This window comes from Coregonus lavaretus, assembly GCF_964263955.1.
Source record: "Coregonus lavaretus genome assembly, chromosome: 38".
Taxonomy (NCBI): domain Eukaryota; kingdom Metazoa; phylum Chordata; class Actinopteri; order Salmoniformes; family Salmonidae; genus Coregonus; species Coregonus lavaretus.
Genome location: NC_140025.1, coordinates 21,785,099 through 21,808,768, shown reverse-complemented (window position 1 = coordinate 21,808,768; position 23,670 = coordinate 21,785,099). Strand labels below are relative to the sequence as shown.

Here is a 23,670-nt window from a genome sequence, read left to right as displayed (position 1 = left end):
AGTGTAAACAAACCATCAACGTTTTGACAAGCCGCAATAACTGTGTAACAATGTTATTACACAGTAGTTTTAGCACCACAAAGTGGGATCAATTTGCCCAAATATTTTGTTGCGTTGCATTGTTACTGGATTATATTACTTATGCCACGATCACACCGACAGCGTCATTGTCTTTTGTTACACTAGAAGTACATTAATTTCCAATGGAATGCTGTGTTTGCCTTGCAGCTTTGCGTTGCAGAGGCAGTTGTGTGTGTTCTGTGTGGTGCATACGTTGGATATATCGAACGTATGCATCAAATTGTATGTATAGACAGCTTGACAGAAATGGTAGCAGAAGGTGAATGTTAAACTTTAGTTGCACACATATCCAGATGATGCTGTGTACCATTTTGAACAATAACTCTGTAGGTATGATTGAGGCATTGAATAACCTTTGCATCTGTCATTGCTTTGCTCTATCAGATTCTGGTAGGAAGCACCTGGCCCTGCTCATAAACAATGTGGAGTTTGATGATGACAACATGCTGAGGAGAGGTGTGGAGAAGGACGAGGTGAACACGGACAGGCTTCTCAGGGATATGACGTGAAACACAGGAACCTGTCTGGCCAGGTACACAAGGGGGAAAACATCTCTCCTACTTCTAGAAGAATGTCTATATGTTCAGTAGTCAAAGGTTTGTCTCCTCTGTGACTGAGTTTTAGTGTGCTCTTGCAGATGTGCAAGCTTTCTCTAAACGTGAGGAGCAGTCCTTGTCGGACAGCATCTTCGTGGTCGTCATGTCCCAGGGGAGCTGGGAAACATCATTGTCCAGAGGAGGCAACATATCCCAAGGACCCCAACTTCTGCAGCCATCGTGAGGAGGATTCAGGAGGAGGATGCTGGTGCCCCATCCACCCGACCCACAGAACCAACAACTCCAACACCGGAAGTAAGTGTGAGTGATGTTGCATGTGTGTGTGTCTGACTCTCCTACCTTGGCCTGCTGTAACTATATATGTGAGTGAGTGAGTGAGTGAGTGAGTGAGTGAGTGAGTGAGTGAGTGAGTGAGTGAGTGAGTGAGTGAGTGAGTGAGTGAGTGAGTGAGTGATGAGTGAGTGAGTGAGTTAGTAAAATTCCTGAACTAAGTGTTTTCATCATTCTAGATTGCAGCCGGTAGCAACAAGAAGAAGCGCTGCGATGTGTGTGGACCCAAGAAGGACAGGAAGACACAGTACACATGCATCAAGTGCAAGAAATATGTTTGCAACACACATACAGTAAAACTCTTTCCCTCATGTGGTGTGTAGACCGGCCTTAATTTGTGTTCAATGGGGCTCTTTATCATTTCCATAAAATATAGTGTGTAAAATGTGTCCTTCCAATTTGTTCAGTTCAAAGCAATAAACATCAATAGTGATGAAAACCTCGTTTCATTTCAATTTGTTCAAGATAAACATTATTTATTCCACCCATGTCTTTATTATAATTGATTTTTGTTTACAAAAATCACATTTTATCCCAAAAAACGAATAGCGCTTTTATTGATAAAAGTGATCTAGCAGAGGTAAATGGCAAATATTAACCATGTATGCTGTCTTTATTGCTTGTAATTTATATAAGTCAACATCTAAGTATTATGTATTAAGTATTTTTATGTAAATTGTTATGGCTGTATTGTTTTAAAAACCCAATAATGTTGTGGGTCCATCAGACCTGCGAACATTGGGTGAATAACAAAAACATGAACGCCACACAAGGGTTAAAGCAAAATAATTGGACATACTATTTGTATTTTCACCCATGCAGGTCATGCATCGCTTTGAAAAAGATTTCCCAAACCAGATGCCAACCACTCTAACAAAGGACTTCCCGGGCCTCTGACAATATGTGATTGTTGATGAATTGCACTGTATTCACAAAGGAGGAATAAAGGAGAAACATTGTTTTAGTGCATTTGTTTTGTAATCACAATGAAACCATACAGCACAATAAAGTGTTATGTATACTCTCCTGTTAATACCATCACTAGTATGCTTTGATTTTATTATTTTAATGAACTTTTTTACATAATATTTTATCATCAGCAAATTGTGTATTATTATCAAAATTAAAAACACCCTCCTGGAGATACTGGGTAGCCTCGGTAGGCTTTTTACTCCAGCCCTGCTCTAACACACATCATTTGGCTAATCAAAGTGAAGATGAGTAGCTACTTATTAGAATCAGGTGTGTTAGAGCAGGTCTGGAAGAAACGCATATAGGGTAGGCCACTCCTGTTTAAACATTTGGTAGATAAGAAGAGAGATAAGTCTGGGTGACAAAAAGACAGTGTGACAAAAATTACTGCATTCATAAAAATCTCTCACTGCACTCTTAAAATATGTGAGGCAATGAGTGATTCTATCCAATCCTTGTTTTGGGGGTGTGCATATTAAATTATTGCTCTACAACATTTGAAAGATAATGGAACTCACTAGCCAATGAGCCACACGGTGCGGAGTGAGTCACATCTTTTATTGTACTTCAACTGCTGCAAAAGCATGCCTCACTAATCATCTGAAGTTCCTTGAGGATTCCACAAGACAATTAAAAGGGATATTTGCTGATGTCAATGTGAACAGAGTGCCCCATGGTGGTGGTGGGGTTATGGTATAGGCAGACATAAGCTACGGACAATGAACATAATTGTATTTTGTCGATGGCAATTTGAATGCGCAGGGATACCGTGACGAGATCCTGAGGCCCATTTTCGTGCCATTCATCCGCCGCCATCACCTCATGTTTCAGCATCATAATGCACGGCTCCATGTCGCAAGGATCTGTACACAATTCCTGGAAGCTGAAAATATCCCAGTTCTTGCATGGCCTGCATACTCACCAGACATGCCACCCATTGAGCATGTTTGGGATGCTCAGGATCGAAGTGTACAACAGCGTGTTCCAGTTCCCGCCAATATCCAGCAACTTCGCACAGACATCGAAGAGGAGTCGGACAACATTCAACAGGCCACAATCAACAGCCTGATCAACTGTAAGCGAAGGAGATGTGTCGCGCTGCATGAGGCAAATGGTGGTCACACCAGATACTGACTGGTTTTCTGATCCACACCCCTACCTTTTTGTTAAGGTATCTTTGACCAACAGATGCATATCTGTACTCCCAGTCATGTGAAATCCATAGATTACGGCCTAATGAAAAAAAAATTATTTACTGATTTCCTTATATGAACTGTAAATTTGTAAACTCTTTAAAACTGTTGCATGTTGCGTTTATATTTTTGTTTAGTGTAGTTAATATACCAAAAAGAAAGACAAACCTCTGTGCCAATAACAGCTAATGTTTTTGTTTTCCCCTCCCCACTCAGACCACTCCCAGACAGTCCTAGCAAAAATCTTGCTTGAGAAATTGCTCTTTGCTGAGAAGTATTTTTATTAATTTTTTTACCATTTTAATTTAAAACAATCACAGCAAGGTACTTAATTGTTACCCAGAAATTATTTTATAATAATTTTTTTTCTTTTTTAAACGGCTGCATTGGACCTTTAAAGCAAGTTTTCTGCACTTCTACACATTTTGCCATGGGGCGGATAGAAGAAATGTGCAATTTTACAACACATTTCCTGCAATTCTACGCATTTTGCCATGTGGTGGCGAGAACATTTTGCAGTTTTAAAGCTAATTACCTGCCATTCTACACATTTTGTAATGACTTATGCCATGCTAATATTATCATAGTGAGAATGACTAACAAAATCAATGGGGGACCCCTGGGCATGTGCCCTGCATGCCCGGTCGGTATTCAGCCATGATTACTACAAGTTTAGGTAGCTGGCTAGACTAACTACCAATCTAAAAATTGTTAGTTGACATGGCTAATTGAGTGACTGCCAGTGACTGATATAACAAGAGAAAAACTGCTTCTGCAAAACCAAATTTTGAAAAGGCACCTGGTGCATTCTACTATTCTTACTCTCAATAGTAAGTTGAGACCCCTGACGGAGTTACTGCCGATGTCACTTATGCCTGGAACCGGGCCCTGGCTGAGTCAGTTATCACTGGATGGTAACCTCACCCATGTAGTTTGTGTACTGTCACTGATTCACCTGCAGGTGGAGACATTTAGCAGGAAAAGGCTAACGCTGATATCTGAGATCACATGGATTGACTGATCTTGTTCAAATACAGTTCCAAAGCAGCACAATCGTAAACTGAATCAATCTGGTAGCCTCTTCAACTAGCCTAACATGCCAGCTGACAGTTTTATAAGCCGATGTCCAGGCCCTTCTTACATTGCCAGAAGAAAAAATAGAAAAGATATGATGAATTGGCCAGAGGTTCATGGTCAACGTGTCAACAAACATGTTACCTTTTACACAAATACATGAATGAATCACCTCTCAGACCCACTTTAATACAAAGCAGCATACATTTATTTTGAGATATTTAAAACTTTTCACTATCCAGTTATTTACATGATATAAAACATATATGAAATGAAAGTACAGAACATCATGATCACACCTATGGCACAGGGAAAATGTTTGTTTTTGAGTTTTGTGAGATGGCGCAGTGAAAAGTACACACCTAGATGCAGTCCCCCAAAAAATCATGAGTCAGTTTTAACAAAATATGTGATATTCTTACTCTATACCCCAAATAGGGCCAGATTACTTAAGAGTGTGCACCAGTGGAGGCTGCTGAGGGGAGGACGGCTCACAATAATGGCTGGAATGGAGTGAATGGAATGTATTCACTCCATTCCAGCCATTATTGTGAGCCGTCCTCCCCTCAGCAGCCTCAACTGGTGTGCACCAATCTACTGTTTGCATCTATTAGTTCAGTCACATGAAGAAATCAGAACCTTTATTTGGTTAATTTGTTGTTTTATTCTAGTGAAAACATTGCCTTAGGAAATAAGGGACACAGCAATCCAGGGTTGTGGTCATCTCCATTTCAATTCAGAAAGTTGATTGAAATTCAAAATGGCACTTTTAAAGTATTGAATTGTAAGTCATGTCATTCTAAATTGAAATGGTTTTGATCCCAACCCTACTTCAATTAATACAACATGGTCTCACATAGATGTAATACAAATATCTGCCTCAGTTCCCTCTTAAAATCTGCTGGTGAGAGTGCAAATGTCATCTGCTTCCAGAAAGCTAACCAGCTGGTGATGTGCTGTGTGCCTGCCAGGAACAATAGGTTGGTGAATACCAGAGAAGTCTCATCGAAGCAGGCAAAACAGGTTGGAATGAGGTCATTTTGATGTCATGGTCAGGTTTCATAAGTACGTTTTGATATTGTCTTTTTATTCATTTAGCAGACGCTCTTATCCAGAGCAATTTAGAAGAGCAGTTAGGGTTAAGTGCCTTGCTCAAGGGCACACAGAAATATTTTTCACCTAGTCGGCTCGGGGATTCCAACCAGTGGCCTTTCAGTTACTGGCCCAAACGCTCTTAACCGCTAGCTTACCTGCTGACCCTATCTGATTATGTGACCAGATAACAACCAAAATATTACTCTTTCCCATGACCTCTTGATGTCATCATGAAAAAATATGTATTTGCCTGGTTGTACTGTAACAGAGACCGTTTGGTTGTATTTGGTTATATGATGTCTTCTCGACCATATAACCAGAAAATAACGGTAATAACAGCCACATTTTTGCCTGCTTGGATTCTTCTGTGGAAAAAATTCAGACAAAATAGAGAAATAAACCAATAACAGCTAAAAGTAAAGTCATTCAAAATTCAGTAAAGAACCTAGTTGGGTTTTGATACCTCACCTTTATGGGGCAATTGGTATAAATTGAACACGACAATGAAATGCAACACATGTGGCTGAAATAGAGTTAGTTCAAGGTTCTTGAAGTTATTGCTAGTCAATAGACAGGACGTGTGTGGTATTAGCAACACAAATTATCTTTAGAACATGTTCCCTCTTTAGAAACTGGAACACTTAATTACGAGACTCAAACTTCATCAAGCCTAGATGAATTCTGCCATGACATGACACCAAGCACATCGCCTAATGATAGTTCATAATGTCACTTTATGACCAACGACATCACAAAACATTGTCATTAATTAAAATGTAACATACTAATGATCCCAAACTGCTGCATGATATTGTAATGTCATGCTATACTGTGTGAAGTGTCATTCATTGGTTTAGGGACCTGTCCCTAAACCAATTTATGACACTTCACACAGCATAGCATGACATTACAATACATGTTACTGCTACAGCTACGTAGGCTTTATAACACAGTGTACAATGTGCTACCCAGCCAATTCACTCCATACTGATAATCTGACGTATACTGTACAATAGATCAGACATTATAACATTAAAGAATACAGGTAGGAGAACCAATGCCCTATGAATAGGCATGCAGTGCATTTCCAGAACCACCTCAGCTCTATACTGTACATGACAGAGCCATATAGATACATATGTATGGCTCCCATATATACACATATGTATACACATGGCTTTGTACACGACCCTTCCAGGCAGTGTTTGACACTGCATCAGTGAGACATATAAAAACGAACTCTTACAAAATTATTATATACAGAGCATAAAGGAAGCAGCGAGAGTCTTCATTTTGTACATTTCCCAAGTGTCCTGATCGTCTCTCTTTAGAAGGTGGCAAAACTCAAGAGATCTGCATGGGAGATACGAAATGGAATCAATATTTCATTTAAATGTCAAGTATGGATGAAAGATGTCAAAGTATGGTAGTTAATCTGAGCATGATAAAATATAATGTCTAAAGGACACTAAACTAAGATTTAAATCAAGAGAATACAACAGTAGCGGGGAGGACTTCTTTCACTGTTATTTATTAACTATAGTTTTATTGGTTCCCTAGACATATTTGTCTTTAATAGATGAGATTAAAACGATTCTGGAGCCTAGAACGATTGTAGAACAAGCGTAATGGGGCTTACCTTTGTTACAACCTTTAGTTTGCTTGAGATGTTTCAGGTAAACAAACTGATGTGTGACGGGGGAAAGAGAGGAAAGTGAAAATAAATTAAAAGTGCACTCACCAAACCCTGGGTTTATAATCCTGGTTGTATTTAAATGTTTTTTCAATACAAAATCTTTACGCATAGTGATTCACCAAAGCGTCAACAGTATTTCATCCTTTAGTACCAGTTATGACCACCAGGAGGCAAAATTACACTATAGCGAAACCACAATTTTTTGTTTGTTTAAAGGAAAACTCCACCCCAAAATATGTAACTTTCAAAATACATAAATCTGCAGCATCATATGATTCAAAATGCATCATGTGGGCCAGATTTCTGTATTTTGAAAGTTACATATCTTGAAAACTTGATTGGTGACATGCAAAACATTTTTGGGACTATATCAACAATGGACTAATGAAACAAATACCAAAATATAGTTTTGGTGTGGAGTTTTCCATTTCTTGTATTTTGTATTTATTAAGGCAGCAGCTAATCTTCCTGGGGTCCTGCAACATTAAGGCAGTTACATACCATTTAAAATATTACATGACATTATATTTCATAACACTTTACCCAACACATTTAGTGTGTTCCTTCAGGCCACTACACCACTATCACATGTTTACAATACAACATCCATGTGTACGTGTGTGTAGAGTGAGTGTCTATATGTACAGTTGAAGTCGGAAGTTTACATACACTTAGGTTGGAGTCATTAAAACTCGTTTTTCAACCACTCCACACATTTCTTGTTAACAAACTATAGTTTTGGCAAGTCGGTTAGGACATCTACTTTGTGCATGACACAAGTAATTTTTCCAACAATTGTTTACAGACAGATTATTTCACTTATAATTCACTGGATCACAATTCCAGTGGGTCAGAAGTTTACATACACTAAGTTGACTGTGCCTTTAAACAGCTTGGAAAATTCCAGAAAATTATATCATGGCTTTAGAAGCTTCTGATAGGCTAATTGACATCCTTTGAGTCAATTGGAGGTGTACCTGTGGATGTATTTCAAGGCCTTCCTTCAAACCCAGTGCCTCTTTGCTTGACATTGGGGGAAATCAAAAGAAATCAGCCAAGACCTCAGAAAAAAAAATTGTAGACCTCCACAAGTCTGGTTGGGAGCAATTTCTTGGGAGCAATTTCCAAACACCTGAAGGTACCACGTTCATATGTACAAACAATAGTATGCAAGTATAAACACCATCGGACCACGCAGCCGTCATACCGCTCAGGAAGGAGACGCGTTCTGTCTCCTAGAGAATAACGTACTTTGGTGCGAAAAGTGCAAATCAATCCCAGAACAACAGCAAAGGACCTTGTGAAGATGCTGGAGGATACAGGTACACAAGTATCTATATCCACAGTAAAACAAGTCCTATATCGACATAACCTGAAAGGCGGCTCAGCAAGGGAGAAGCCACTGCTCCAAAACCACCATAAAAAGACCAGAGTACGGTTTGCAACTACACATGGGGACAAAGATTGTACTTTTTGGAGAAATGTCCTTCGGTCTGATGAAACAAAAATAGAACTGTTTGGCCATAATGACCATTGTTATGTTTGGAGGAAAAAGGGGGTAGCTTGCAAGCCGAAGAACACCATTCCAACCGTGAAGCATGGGGGTGGCAGCATCATGCTGTGGGGGTGCTTTGCTGACGAGGGACTGGTGCACTTCACAAAATAGATGGCATCATGAGGAAGGAAAATTATGTGGATATATTGAAGCAACATCTCAAGACATCAGTCAGGAAGTTAAAGCTTGGTCACAAATGGGTCTTCCAAATGGACAATGACCCCAAGCATACTTCCAGAATTGTGGCAAAATGGCTTAAGGACAACAAAGTCAAGGTATTGGAGTGGCCATCACAAAGCCAATGTGTAGGCAGAACTGAAAAAATGTGTGCGAGCAAGAAGGCCTACAAACCTGATTCAGTTACACCAGCTCTGGAGGAATGGGCCAAAATTCACCGAACTTATTGTAGGAAGCTTGTGGAAGGCTACACGAAACGTTTGACCCAAGATAAACAATTTAAAGGCAATGCTACCAAATTCTAATTGAGTGTATGTAAACTTCTGACCCACTGGGAATGTGATGAAATAAATAAAAGCTGAAATAAATAATTATCTCTACTATTATTCTGACATTTCACATTCTTAAAATAAAGTGGTGATCCTAGGTCAGCTAAGACAGGGAATTTTTACTAGGATTAAATGTCAGGAATTATGAAAAACTGAGTTGAAATGTATTTGGCTAAAGTGTATGTAAACTACCGACTTCAACTGTACAGTGGGGGAAAAAAGTATTTAGTCAGCCACCAATTGTGCAAGTTCTCCCACTTAAAAAGATGAGAGAGGCCTGTAATTGTCATCACATTCATTTGCAAGTCGGTAGTTTACATACACTTTAGCCAAATACATTTCAACTCAGTCAACTATGACAGACAAAATGAGAAACAAAATCCAGAAAATCACATTGTAGGATTTTTAATGAATTTATTTGCAAATTATGGTGGCAATGACACAGGTCAAACGTTTTCTGTAAGTCTTCACAAGGTTTTCACACACTGTTTCTGGTATTTTGGCCCATTCCGCCATGCAGATCTCCTCTAGAGCAGTGATGTTTTGGGGCTGTCGCTGGGCAACACAAACTTTCAACTCCCTCCAAAGATTTTCTATGGGGTTGAGATCTGGAGACTGGCTAGGCCACTCCAGGACCTTGAAATGCTTCTTACGAAGCCACTCCTTCATTGCCCGGGCGGTGTGTTTGGGATCATTGTCATGCTGAAAGACCCAGCCACGTTTCATCTTCAATGCCCTTGCTGATGGAAGGAGGTTTTCACTCAAAGTCTCACGATACATGGCCCCATTCATTCTTTCCTTTACACGGATCAGTCATCCTGGTCCCTTTGCAGAAAAACAGCCCCAAAGCATGATGTTTCCACCCCCATGCTTCACAGTAGGTATGGTGTTCTTTGGATGCAACTCAGCATTCTTTGTCCTCCAAACACGACGAGTTGAGTTTTTACCAAAAAGTTATATTTTGGTTTCATCTGACCATATGACATTCTCCCAATCCTCTTCTGGATCATCCAAATGCACTCTAGCAAACTTCAGACGGGCCTGGACATGTACTGGCTTAAGCAGGGGGACACGTCTGGCACTGCAGGATTTGAGTCCCTGGCGGTGTAGTGTGTTACTGATGGTAGGCTTTGTTACTTTGGTCCCAGCTCTCTGCAGGTCATTCACTAGGTCCCCCCGTGTGGTTCTGGGATTTTTGCTCACCGTTCTTGTGATCATTTTGACCCCACGGGGTGAGATCTTGCGTGGAGCCCCAGATCGAGGGAGATTATCAGTGGTCTTGTATGTCTTCCATTTCCTAATAATTGCTCCCACAGTTGATTTCTTCAAACCAAGCTGCTTACCTATTGCAGATTCAGTCTTCCCAGCCTGGTGCAGGTCTACAATTTTGTTTCTGGTGTCCTTTGACAGCTCTTTGGTCTTGGCCATAGTGGAGTTTGGAGTGTGACTGTTTGAGGTTGTGGACAGGTGTCTTTTATACTGATAACAAGTTCAAACAGGTGCCATTAATACAGGTAACGAGTGGAGGACAGAGGAGCCTCTTAAAGAAGAAGTTACAGGTCTGTGAGAGCCAGAAATCTTGCTTGTTTGTAGGTGACCAAATACTTATTTTCCACCATCATTTGCAAATAAATTCAGTAAAAATTCTACAATGTGATTTTCTGGATTTTTTTTTCTCAATTTGTCTGTCATAGTTGACGTGTACCAATGATGAAAATTACAGGCCTCTCTCATATTTTTAAGTGGGAGAACATGCACAATTGGTGGCTGACTAAATAATTTTTTCCCCACTGTATGTGTGTATGTACCTGTGTGTGTGTCTCTTCACAGTCCCCGCTGTTCCACAAGGTGTATTTTAATCTGTTTTTTAACATGTTTTTTTTTATCTGATTCTACTGCTTGCACATCACCTGATGTGGAATAGAGTTTAATGTAGTCATGGCTCTATGTAGTACTGTGCGCCTCCCATAGTCCGTTCTGGACTTGGGGACTGTGAAGAGACCTCTGGTGGCATGTCTTGTGGGGTATGCATGGGTGTCCGAGCTGTGTGCCAGTATTCCAAACAGACAGCTCGGTACATTCAGCTTGTCGACACCTCTCACAAAAACAAGCAGTGATGAAGTCAAGCTCTTTTCCAATCTGAGCCAGGAGAGACTGACATGCATGTTATCAATGTTAGCTCTCCGTGTACTTTTAAGGGCCAGCCGTGCTGCCCTGTTCTGAGCCAACTGCAATTTCCCCAATTTCCTCTTTGTGGCACCTGACCACACTACTGAACAGTAGTCTAGGTGCGACAAAACTAGGGCCTGTAGGACCTGCCTTGTTGATAGTGTTGTTAAGAAGGCAGAGCAGCGCTTAATTATGGACATACTTCTCCCCATCTTAGCTACTGTTATATCAATATGCTTTGACCATGACAGTCTACAATCCAGGGTTATTTCAAGCAGTTTAGTCACCTCAACTTGCTCAATTTCCACATTATTCATTTACGAGATGTAGTTGAGGTTTAGGGTTAAGTGAATGATTTTACCCAAATACAATGCTTTTAGGTTTGGAAATATTCAGGACTAACTTATTCCTTGCCACCAATTCCGAAACTAACTGCAACTTTTTGTTAAGTGTTGCAGTTATTTCAGTTGCTGTAGTAGCTGACGTGTATATTGATGAGTCATCCGCATACATAGACACACTGGCTTTACTCAAAGGATGTCGTTAGTAAAGATGGAAAAAAGCAAGGGGCCTAGACAGCTGCCCTGGGGAATTCCTGATTCTACCTGGATTATGTTTGAGAGGCTTCCATTAAAGAACACCCTCTGTGTTCTGTTAGACAAGTAACTCTTTATCCACATTATAGCAGGGGGTGTAAAGCCATAACACATACGTTTTTCCAGCATGTCAAAAGCCGCACTGAACTCTAACAAACAGCCCCCACAATCTATTTAGTCATTTGTGTAAGTGCTGTGCATGTTATTTACTTCCTTTAACATGGAAGTAAAAAAAAAAAAAAAAAGTATAGATATTTTTGTATGATCAATTGTGGTTCTTACCAGCTCTCTCTCACTGCTTCAATGTCGCTCACTAAATTCTGTGCTAAACAGATCCCGAAAATCTGAAAAAGGGCACAAAGATTAGGTGAGACATCTCTACTTTTGAACGGCTACTGTGGTGATAGATCTAGTTGATTTCAGTGTTTTATAGTTTGTTTAATGTATAAATTATATTCTCAGACAATAACCTAAGTCATCATTTTGTAGCAAGTAAAGTTCACAACCATATTCACAAGCATAGTCAGCTATGAACATAAAAAGCAGAGATAAACAATGTTTTAAGACATCTTAAGAAAATGAGTATTGACCCCACTATCAAATAAAGAAAACCTGGCTATTTCAAGTACATTCAATTCCGACAACAAGTCAGAAGAAGCATTTTAATGTTGAAATTATAGCCCCTTAAAGCTACATTCTGGGATTTTAAAAAAACAACATAAGAGGGTGCCCGCTATTTGTTTTATGATACATCTGAGGGATGGGGGTGGGGAAATGTAACCCCTCTCAAATTCATAGACAGCACTCTAGATGCAAGGTCTGACAGTCCATGACAACTACATTATAGTTTCAACCATATATGTCATTTGTTCACATTCTTCTTGTTTGTAAACAATGGAATAATGAAACCTTGGAGGGGACCCATAGAATGTTGTCGACAATGTGCCTTTTAAAGCCAATGTTACCACATATGTGGAGATCGCATTCAAGGTAAACATAGCAGATGTCGGCTCAATTGGAAATGATCTTAATATGTCAAGTGCTCTATAACGCAGTTTCGGATTGAATTCCGTCCCTTATATTTTGGATTTGTCACAACTTCCTCCTCTTCTTGTTCGGGCATGCTTCGGCATTCGTCATCACCGGCCTTCTAGACACTGCCTCTCCTCATCCCATCATTCCATTTGTTTTGTCTTGTTTATTACACACACCTGGTTCATATCCCCTCATCAGTACCTGTATAAGTATTCCCTCTGCCCCCCCCTGTCTTTGTGTGTGATTGTTTATTTTGGAGGTTATTATAGCTCGGTGGAGCTCTATTGTATTTTGTATCGCCGGGATCTTCATCCGTGTGCCTTGTTGTTCTCCAGTGTTTTACGCATTGCTGCGTCCCGCTGTCATACCGAATAAACAATTTATTCTGTGATTTACCCTCCTGCGCCTGAATCCGTACAAACCACCCGCCACAGGATTATGGTAAAGACAGACAGTTTTGCTAAACTCATGAGGCATTTATACGTTATATTATATCAATGTGTAAAATATAAAGAATAGAAATGACCATTGAACAGCTTCTCAAAACCCAGGCTGTAGCTTTAAGACCCAAATGCACTGAAAGCAGACCCAGTTAAAACCAGGGTTCATTCTCCGGTGTATTTGGGACTTATGTATCAGACGTGTTCCCAACCTGTAGTAAAGCGATTCCTATGAAGATCCCCGCCACCACTGTCAGGTTGTCTTGAAGCCACTTCTCAAATTGAGGCACACAGCCTTTGATGTAGATAAAGGTCCTCTGCTCTGAGTCCTAACACAGCAGAGATGACACAAAACAAAACAATTACCTTTAATGCTAACACTTTTATCTTACAGTCCATCATTTTATTGGTATTTACTCTGTTATCAAGTGTAGCTCAGTTGGTTAGAGCATGGTGCTACCACCACCACGGTCATGGGTTAGATTCCTGCTGGGGTTACATATACAAAAAACAGTTACTATACTAGAAGTCGCTTTGGATAACAGCGTCTGCTAAATGCAATAGCTACTTTATAGTATTGTTATATTATTATGTGAATTGTACATCAGGTTAATCATGCTTCAGTAGCCTAGATGTTAAATGTCAGCTTTTGTTAGCCACCTTATTAGTCACCACAAGTGTTTTCGTGGGCAATACGGGGTGAAGTTTCTCCTAGGTATAGATTCAAGATCAGCTTCCTCTCCCCCAATCCTAAATGCAAAACTGACCAAAGATCAGCGTGTAGGGGCAACTTCACCCTGACTTGCATGCCATATACAGTACAGTGAGCTCCAAAAGTATTGGGACAGTGACACATTTGTTGTTGTTTTGAATCATGAATAATGATGAGTGAGAAAGTTAATATATGCATCTGTAACTTTCTCACTCATCATTATTCACGATTCATTAAGGATTATCCGTAATCATGGTAGCATCCACATTAATGTAGAAGTGTTTGGAAACATATTCTATTCTTATTTACAATAAAAGTGTCTCCAAAATGACAAAACACATTATTTATCATTAATTTCTATTGGGCACAAATTTAATTAACAACCAAAACAAACAGCAAAGGCATCCAACAGGTTTTTAGATCACAAGCTTGATGTAATCATTGCGTGTTAGGAATAGGGGACCAAATATTAAACTTTTGACTACTTTAAACTTGTCACAATTAGGGCTGTGGCGTTTCCTGGCAGCATCCCCTTTGTGTGGCCATAATGCCACCTAAAAAGATCCATGCCTTTTCCGGCCAGTGGCCGTTGTGCCCTTGGGCTGAATATAATATTTATAATTCCCTTCTCACGGCTGGGCGCTCCGAAGCACCTCTCCCTCACATGGCTCTCTGTCACTTGATCGGGTCTTTCTCACAGGCTATAAGTGAAGACAGACACATCGGGGACGCAACTGTGCACGTCCTTATCCAATTCCGAGGTGCAAATTGAAGATATTGGAAGAACTGTCCACATTTACTTTTTGTCAGTCAACAAGAGAAATAGGCCTAACGAACAGCAAAAGCACTAGCCTATGTCAATCTACTATCCCCCATAGTACAAAAGTTGACCTATTCTATTCTGTGCGAGAAATAAATATTCCAAACATAGTCTGGGACAGTTGTGGGATGCGATAGATCCCAAATTAATACAACCACTAGCATCAAAAAACATGTTTTAAGTAATGAGGCTGTCGCAACAGATCAGAACGTTTAGCTTAAAATGTTGATAAACTATTAGGCTATTTCTTCACATTATAAGCACAGCAATGCGCACATGGCAGTAGGCTATAAGCGCAAATGTGATTATGCATGTAATGCTTTAATTATAAAGGTGCATTTTTATGGTGAAAATTATCTTTAAACTCAAACTTTAAACTCACGCGCTGCATATGTATGCCAGTTAGGCTCTAAACCCATTGTAAAGCGGATGAATGTGCTTTATTTTAAGAAGTTATTTGGCCACTTTAGTTGTGATACAAACGTTGGGCTATATGTTTAGATTTTTAATACATTCTAAGGCTGCATGATGCAACCCTAATGATGATTTGAAAAAGGTTGCATGCAAGGCATGAGCTCTGCTTAGTTTTTTTTGATTGCGCAGGCTGTACACACTTCATCAGTCTCTCATTCACAAATTGACAAGCACTTGATAATGCCTCGAATTTCCCGGCAGCAAATATATCATTCACAAGTAATAGGCTAATATTGTCAACCATAACATTATTCTTGATTTAATCTTGTCTTTACATATACTAAATAATATATGTGTGAATTTGTATTTATTTAGAATGGACCATTATCATGCACCTGTCTTGAAGCAGGGGCAGGGGGAAAAAATACATGTCATCTATGAATGGAGGACGCTATTCCCGTGGTTAATCTTCATGCCATCCTGTTGTAAAGAGAAGCAATGTGCTTAATATTAGGAAAGTTGAGAAATAAATATAACAGTAGGCATAGCTTATAGAAATCTGATGGGATCCTCCTCTTTTTAATAGAGGCTATCATTGTTTTCTCACGCAACTGCATAGCCTATAGAAATGTTGCGCAACATGAGCTCATGGGCTCTCATGAAGTGTTTGATTAGATTTTCGATCACATTTGCATTGATGTCAGAGTGCTGAGTACCAGGCAGTTAGCAAGTTTGGTAGGCTACTAAACTTGCTACCATCAACAGCATCCGAGCTTGGAGAAGCCTAATTACGGTGACTAAACGGTCACGTGGAATTTGACTGCCATCATGACACGTGACCGCCGGTGTGGTGGTAATACGGTCACCGTAACAGCCCTAGTCACAATACTTTTGGTCCCCCTAAAATGGGAAGATTATGTCCTAAAAGTGCTGTAATTTTTAAACGGTTCCCCCGATATGGATGAAAATATCCTCAAATGAAAGCTGACAGTCTGCACTTTAACCTCATTTTCATTGTATCATTTCAAATCCAAAGTGCTGGAGTACAGAGCCAAAACAACAAAACATTTGTCACTGTCCCAATACTTTTGGAGCTCACTGTATCTCGCCAAATGACCATTCCATGAACATCCTGCAGTTCTCCATGTCCTTTTGTTGAAATACCCCTAATTTCACTGAACTGAATCTTATCAAAACAGTCTCCACATTTATGCTTTTCTCAGTTGGAGGGTACGCTGTAATGTTTGGAAAATAAATACACCCCTTCCTTACATTACTCTCTCTCCCATGGTACTTGGCCAAAAGCACATTTCTCCACCATGAGTAATTCCAGGCAACCCATAGTACTGAGGGAACCAGCTGTTGTGAAATGGGGGCTGGGAGAGTGGTGATGGACTTTGAGACCAGTGTTGTGACTTAGACTTGGGTGGAGTGCAGTAAGAATGACCTCATCTAGCCCAACCAACCTGCCAATGGCTAATAGGAAACAGTTTTCCACGATTTCTATTTCACAATTCAACTATTTTCATTTTGAGGGCTGCCTTTGATGAAACAATCCATCCCCATGCTGTGGAACAAGCTCCCTTAGCTTGCTTCCAAGTGAACAGACTGCAGTAATGTTGGATTCTGGGGCTGTTTGTATCAAGTGTCTCAGAGTAGGAGTGCTGATCTAGGATCAAGTCCCCCCTTTCCATGTAATATTATTCCTTTTGATCTAAGAGGCAAGACAGCAGGTCTCCTCTGAATAACGTTTTCCCCTCTACTACTAAGGCATTGCACCGGCCTCACTGTGTCGGCCCAACACTAATAACAGCGACTTTCGAATTAGAATATTGGCGCAGACTCTTGGATGAAGTACTTCACAGCATTTCCAGGAATCTCAAATAAGTTACTGTTGGGAAATAACATATTTTCTGCAATAAGAACGATTCAACTCACCGCTTTAGCTCGAATGTCGTAGCCACACTGGGTGTTAATGACATCCTCCTACAATACGAAAAAGAGAGGATATTTATAAACAGTATATTCACAGCATTCGCCTAATTGACTCAATACCAAACCTGCGACAAGTTTTCAAACATTAGATAGAAATGGGTGCAGGGCCTGCTAAGTGAGAGGATGGTTTAAACCTGGGGTTGTTATTGAGCTTGATATAGGCATATATATTGACCTGTGAGCCAAACCATTAGTTATTTTTCAAATATCATGGATAATGTCAATGTCAAGCACTTATATTTTGTATGTGCTTCTAGGCAAATAAATGTAATTTGAAGCTACATGCCATCTGGTCTTGTTGCATGCTAAATACTTAATAGGAAATACAAAATTGAGGGTTATGTAGCGTATTTGTGTGTTGCTTGGCTGTAGTATGAGTGAGTTCTGTGCGGCACAGGCTAGTTGTGTCCCTCCTTGTGTGTGTTGTATGACTATGATTTATGGTGATGTGAAGTTAGCCACTGTGATAAGTTAGCCCCTTAAAAAGGGACATGAGCTAAGATAGGAACACTCTGCCACTTTCTGTTCAGCAGCATCTGGGAGGACTAAACACTGCAATACGCTGGTGGCTGGACGTTAGAATGGGGGCATTTTGATTACTACTCCAAATTAGTTTTCGCAATTGCACTAGTAAAGTACTAAATGATCAACTCCAATAAAAGCTGTCTGTACTTCAGAGGATAGTGGGTATAGTTCAGTGAAGTGAGAGTGGTGAGAGAACACGTACTGCCGGGTCTTTGGTGCAGCATGAAAAGGGCACTCCGCACTTCTCGCGACTTGGGTTGGAATCAGTGCAGTTGAAGTAGATGTTCAAGTTCCAGTCGTCTGCCCCAAAGGCTCCACAACACTCCCACTGAAAAGGCCAAAGAGACAGAAAAACATCCCGTTCAGACCTCAACAACATATTATAATATGCCATTTAGCAGACGCTTTAATCCAAAGCGATTTACAGTCATGCTTGCATACATTTTTGTGTATGGGTGGTCCCAGGGATCGAACCCACTACCCTGGCATTACAAGTGCCGTGCTCTACCAGCTGAGCTACAGAGGATCTTATGCTGCGTTTAGACGAGTGATGCAAAAACCGTCATACCAGTCGCCATAACGGGACAAGAAAACAAGAAAGAGGGTGACGGCAAAAGCAAGACAGCACGATGGTAAGAGTTGTTATGGAGATTTCAGTAAACAAACTGTGCAAATCAACATCCAGTAGAAAACAACACTATGGCAGAGAACAAAAGTTGAAATATTTGAGATCTGGCAGCAAGTGCCATCTACCGTGGCGGCTGATGGCATTCACCGCCAGCCTCAATGGCATTTACCGTCATGCTCATTGAAAACGTACCATGTGAACGCAGCATTACTGAGGCGTAAACATTGCAGTCAGCAACACACATCGAATTGCTACTAGCATTACAGTGAGCGTGGCCCTTACATGACTTTCCATTAACCTCAGTAGTTGTCAATCCACATAGACAGTTTTATGTGCATATGGTTATTTAGCTAGCTAGGTAATGCTAGCCAGAAGCTTCTGAAAATAACAACATAAATAACCCATACATGCTGTTAAAAGCTGTGAGAGTTGATTCACAACATGTTCATTTGTATTTTTTGTGAATTATATATTTCAAGGCCATTAAAGGTCACATGTGAAAATATTTCAGGTGCACCCAGTGGTGTAGTGGTGCCTGAAGAAGTGGGTATACTCACATTTTGCCAAACATTTCCCAAACGGCCCACCCGGTGAAGGAAAGGTCTGAAAAAGTCTATGCTTTCCTATACAGTACCTTCAGAAAGTATTCATACTTGTTCCACTTTTTTTTCACCCATCTACATACAAGACCCCATAAAGACAAAGTGAAAACATGTTTTTAGACATTTTTGTACATTTATTGAAAATGAAATACAGAAATGCTTAATTTACATAAGTATTCACCTTTGGGAGCGATTACAGCTGTGAGTCTCTAAGAGCTTTGAACACCTGGATTTTATCAAGCACTATCAATGTGGTTGTTGATCATTCCTAGACAGACATTTTCAAGTCTTGCCATACATTTTCAAGCCGATTTAAGTCAAAACTGTAACTAGGCCACACAGGAACATTCAATGTCGTCTTGGTAAGCAATTCCAGTGTATATCTGGCCTTGTGTTTTGGTTATTTTCCTGCTGGAAGGTGAATTTGTCTCCCAGTGTCTGTTGGAAAGCAGACTGAACCAGGTTTTCCTCTAGGATTTTGCCTGTGCTTTGCTCTATTCTGTTTATTTTTATCCTAAAAAACTCACTAGTCCTTGCCGATGACAAGCATACCCATAACATGATACAGCCACCACCATGCTTGAAAATATGAAGAGTGGTTTTCGGATTTGCCCCAAACATAACGTTTTGTATTCAGGACATGAAGTTAATTTCTTAGCCACATTTTTTGCAGTTTTACTTTAGCACCTTATTGCAAACAGGATGCATGTTTTGGATTATTTGTATTCTGTACAGGCTTCCTTCATTTCACTTTGTAATTTAGGATAGTATTGTGGAGTAACTACAATTTTGTTGATCCATCCTCAGTTTTCTCCTATCACAGCCATTAAACTATGTAACTGTTTTAAAGTCATCATTGGCCTCATGGTGAAATCTCTGAGTGGTTTCCTTCCTCTCCGTCCATACAGGAAGGTCGCCTGTATCTTTGCAGTGGCTGGGTATATTGATACACCATCCAAAGTGTAATTAATAACATCACCATGTTCAAAGGGATATTCAGTGTCTTTTTATTTTTTATTTTTTACCCATCTACCATCAGGTGGTCTCTTTGCAAGGCATTGGAAAACCTCCCTTGTCTTTGTGGTTGAATCTGTGTTTGAAATTCACTGCTCGACTGAGGGACCTTACAGATAATTGTTAGTGACTTGTTCAGCAAATTCTTCCTCCTGAATTTATTTAGGCTTGCCATTGAATACTTATTGACTAAAGACATTTCAGCTTTAAATGTTTTATTAATTTGTACACATTTCTAAAAACATAATTCCACTTTGACATCATGGGGTATTGTGTGTAGGCCAGTGACACAAAATCTCAATTTAATCCATTTTAAATTCAGGCTGTATCACAGCAAAATGGGAAAAGGTTAAGGAGTGTGAATACTTTTTGAAGGCACTGTAGTTTTTTGTAGGATTTCACTCTCAAAATCACACTTATTTTTGAAAAATAACCGAAATGGGATGTTCTAAGTCCACAATGCTTAAACCATATCAGGAGACACTTTTTGATGTTGTGACTTTTTGATGTTGTGAAAAATCTACAAAATGTATTTTTTGGAGGGTGCAGTTGCCCTTTAATGTTTCTGTACTGTAGGCCTATAACAATGTAGTCAGTGGCGGCTCGCCCATTAGGGCATTAGGGGCCGTGCCCCACTTGTGATAGGTCCCCAAAAAAGAAAAAACTTGTGATAAAAAAAGTGACACTATTTTTATTTAACAAATATATATATTTATTATACAATATATATATATATATATATTAGGGCTGTCAAAAATAGCGCGTTAACGACGTTAATTAGTTGTTTGCTGTTAATTACGTCAATTTTTTTAACGCATTTCACGCATGCGCAGTGTGACAAATTATTCAGGTCAAGAAAGTGGTTGGGAGCTAGAGGCGAGATGGAGCAAGGTGAGCAAAGTGGGCCTATTGACGGATTCAAATATAAAAAGAATGATGATGGTACAGTTAACAAGTACAAGGTTATTTGCAAGATTTGTAAGAAGGAGTTTCAATTTCACCGGAGCTGTTCAAGCTTGAAGTACCATGTCAACGCCAAACATGCGTTTGCTGGGCCGTCAGATTCAGCAAGTGGTTTGCGCCAGACCACGCTGAATGTTTGCAGGCAATTAACAAAATCAACCTCAGATAATTCGACCAACACAATAGCAAAATGGATTGCAAAGGATTGTAGACCCATTAGCATTGTAGAAGACTCAGGTTTCCTTGATGTTTTGCAAGTGGCGTCTCAAGACTCATTCTATAAGCCACCGTCAAGAGCCACAGTTATGAAGAAAATCCACGAGCTCTATGAAAATGAAAAAGAAAAAAGGAAAGAGGTCTTGGCTCAAGTAAATCATATCGCCCTGACAGGAGACCATTGGACATCAGTGAGTAACAACAATTACCTCGGAGTAACTGCACATTTAATCAGTGACACGTGGGAACTGAAGTCTTTTGCGCTGACTATATTAAAAACTGAGGAGCGTCATTTTGCGGAGGCTTGTAAAGAACAGTTCCTGTCTGTTGCACGTGAGTGGGACATCGAGGGCAAGACTACAACCATTGGGACTGACAGCGCACGCAACATGGTTGCCGCAATTCGACTTACACGCTATGAACACATGAACTGTGTCGCTCACATGGTGCAGAGAAGTGTCACAGTGAGTCTTGCTGACAGCGGCTTTGTAAATGCTTTGGCCAAGGCTCGCAAAGTTGTCGGTCATTTTAAGCACAGCCCAGCAAATGCTGCGGAGCTTCAAGCACAACAAGTCAGCCTGGGAAAGAAGCAAGAGCCATTGATCCAGGATGTTCCAACACGTTGGAATTCGACGCTGGAAATGGTCAAGCGCGTGAGCAGAAATAAAGAGGCTGTCATCGCAGCCCTGGACAATCAGGAGCACAAACTCGTTTTGCCGACCGCAGCAGAGTGGGATAAACTGCAGAGGCTGGAGACACTTCTAGAGCCATGCAGGTAAATCAGTCTGTAACTTATCAAATAACATCGCTTTGATTATTTTCTGGAATGAATTAAACCAAGTCAAATATCAATAACATGTATCTATGTAAAAAATAATGATGATGATATTAATAATAATAATAATAATAATAATAATAATAATAATATGTTGATAACCACTGTTCTAATAATACACTGTCTCTGTGTGCATGTGTGTGTTTGTGTGCGTAGGTATGTAACTGAGCTCCTGGGTGGAGAGGCCTATGTCTCCTGTTCTGTGGTACTACCTTCTCTCTGCCACTTGCGTCTCAAGATGGAAGCCTGTGATGAGGACCCTGCATATGTGGTGAGATTCAAGACCAAGTTCAAGGAGGACCTAGCATCCCGTCAAGAACAGCTCAACAATGCATGGCTCCAGATTGCTACAGTTTTGGATCCTCGTTTCAAAGACTTGAAATGCCTGCCCAAGACAGACAGGGAAGAGGTGTGGACCACACTTGAAGGGATGCTGCAACAAGAATCACCCAGAAGGTCTTCACAGACACATGATGATGGGCCACCCAGGAAGAAAATCAGCCTTCTGCAAATGGGCTCAGATTCAGAATCAGAAGATGAAGAGGTCCAACCTGCCATACAGAGGTACAGAGCAGAGCCCACCATTAAATTGGAGGACTGCCCCTTGAGGTGGTGGGCATCTCATTCAGGAGCCCATGAGAAGCTGGCCTCACTAGCTCACAAATATCTAGCCACTCCTGCAACCACTGTTCCCTGTGAACGACTTTTCTCAGTTGCAGGTCACATTGTGAACAAGAAAAGGTCAGCTTTACTTTCAGAAAATGTGAACAAGTTAGTTTGCCTCAGCAACTGGCTGAAAGATGATGAAGCTCAGTAGATTTGAAAGGTGATGTTCAAACAAAAAGACCAGTTTCAGTGCAACATGTTATAGTAGTTAGCAACTGGATTTTTGAGCAACTGGATTAAAGAATGGAGGAAAAGGTAAAAGATTGTTCTTTGGTTTGATTTAAAAGTTTTATTGAAAATGTTTTTTTCCACAGATGACTCAAATTGTGCAAAAATGTGGTAGGTCACTGTTATGATTTGACTACATTTATTGCTTTCTGTTCAATTGAATACTGTAAATTGTACATCCTGGTTAAGAGGAATGCCAAAGAGGAAGTGATGGAACATTACAAAGACAAATATTATGGTGTGTAGTATGTTTCAGCTTGATTTAAAACACCATTATTTGGCTGTGTTAATAAACAGACATAATATGAAAATTATGTATCTGTGTCCTGTTATTTATCTTTTGGTATGCATTTCAGAAAAAAAATTGTTAGGATTCAGGTGTAATTGCAAATAGTGATTAATCATGATTAATCCACTGAAAATTCTGATTAATTTGATTTAAAATTTTAATCATTTGACAGCCCTAATATATATATATTGTATAATTCACGGATTATGTTTTAAATGCTCATAAAAGTGTGGTAAATGTTCAAAACTGTCACGCCCTGACTCTGGGGACTCGTATTTGTTGAGTCAGGGTGTGTATTTTCTGTGTGGTATGTTCTATGTTGTATTTTCTAGGTTTAGATCTAGATCGTCTAGATCTATGTTGGCCGGTGTGGTTCCCAATCAGAGGCAGCTGTCGCTCGTTGTCTCTGATTGGGGACCATACTTAGGTAGCCTATTGGCACTAGTGGGTTGTGGGATCTTGTT

The 23,670-nt window shown here is 40.1% G+C and overlaps 2 protein-coding genes across 2 annotated transcripts in view; one reads left to right on the top strand and one right to left on the bottom strand.

Moving 5' to 3' along the window:
• Window positions 1–4,778: 4,778 nt before the first annotated feature.
• Window positions 4,779–23,670, bottom strand: part of LOC311112039 (tetraspanin-5-like) — a 31,385-nt gene continuing 12,493 nt past the window's right edge. Inside the window, exons 5-10 of the mRNA XM_084155009.1 lie at window positions 17,968–18,093; window positions 17,184–17,231; window positions 13,512–13,628; window positions 12,107–12,168; window positions 6,942–6,987; window positions 4,779–6,655 (exon numbers count right to left, since the gene is read on the bottom strand). Of these exons, the coding sequence (XP_084011135.1) occupies window positions 6,975–6,987; window positions 12,107–12,168; window positions 13,512–13,628; window positions 17,184–17,231; window positions 17,968–18,093 (366 nt within the window). The 3' untranslated portion in view covers window positions 4,779–6,655; window positions 6,942–6,974. The remainder of the gene's footprint in view (window positions 6,656–6,941; window positions 6,988–12,106; window positions 12,169–13,511; window positions 13,629–17,183; window positions 17,232–17,967; window positions 18,094–23,670) is intronic.
• LOC311112460 (E3 SUMO-protein ligase ZBED1-like) lies at window positions 21,399–22,840 on the top strand (the record flags this gene model as incomplete). Its single annotated transcript, XM_084155601.1, has 2 exons — window positions 21,399–21,963; window positions 22,180–22,840. Exons 1-2 carry the CDS (start codon window positions 21,578–21,580, stop codon window positions 22,838–22,840), a joined length of 1,047 nt encoding a protein of 348 aa, XP_084011727.1. The 5' UTR covers window positions 21,399–21,577.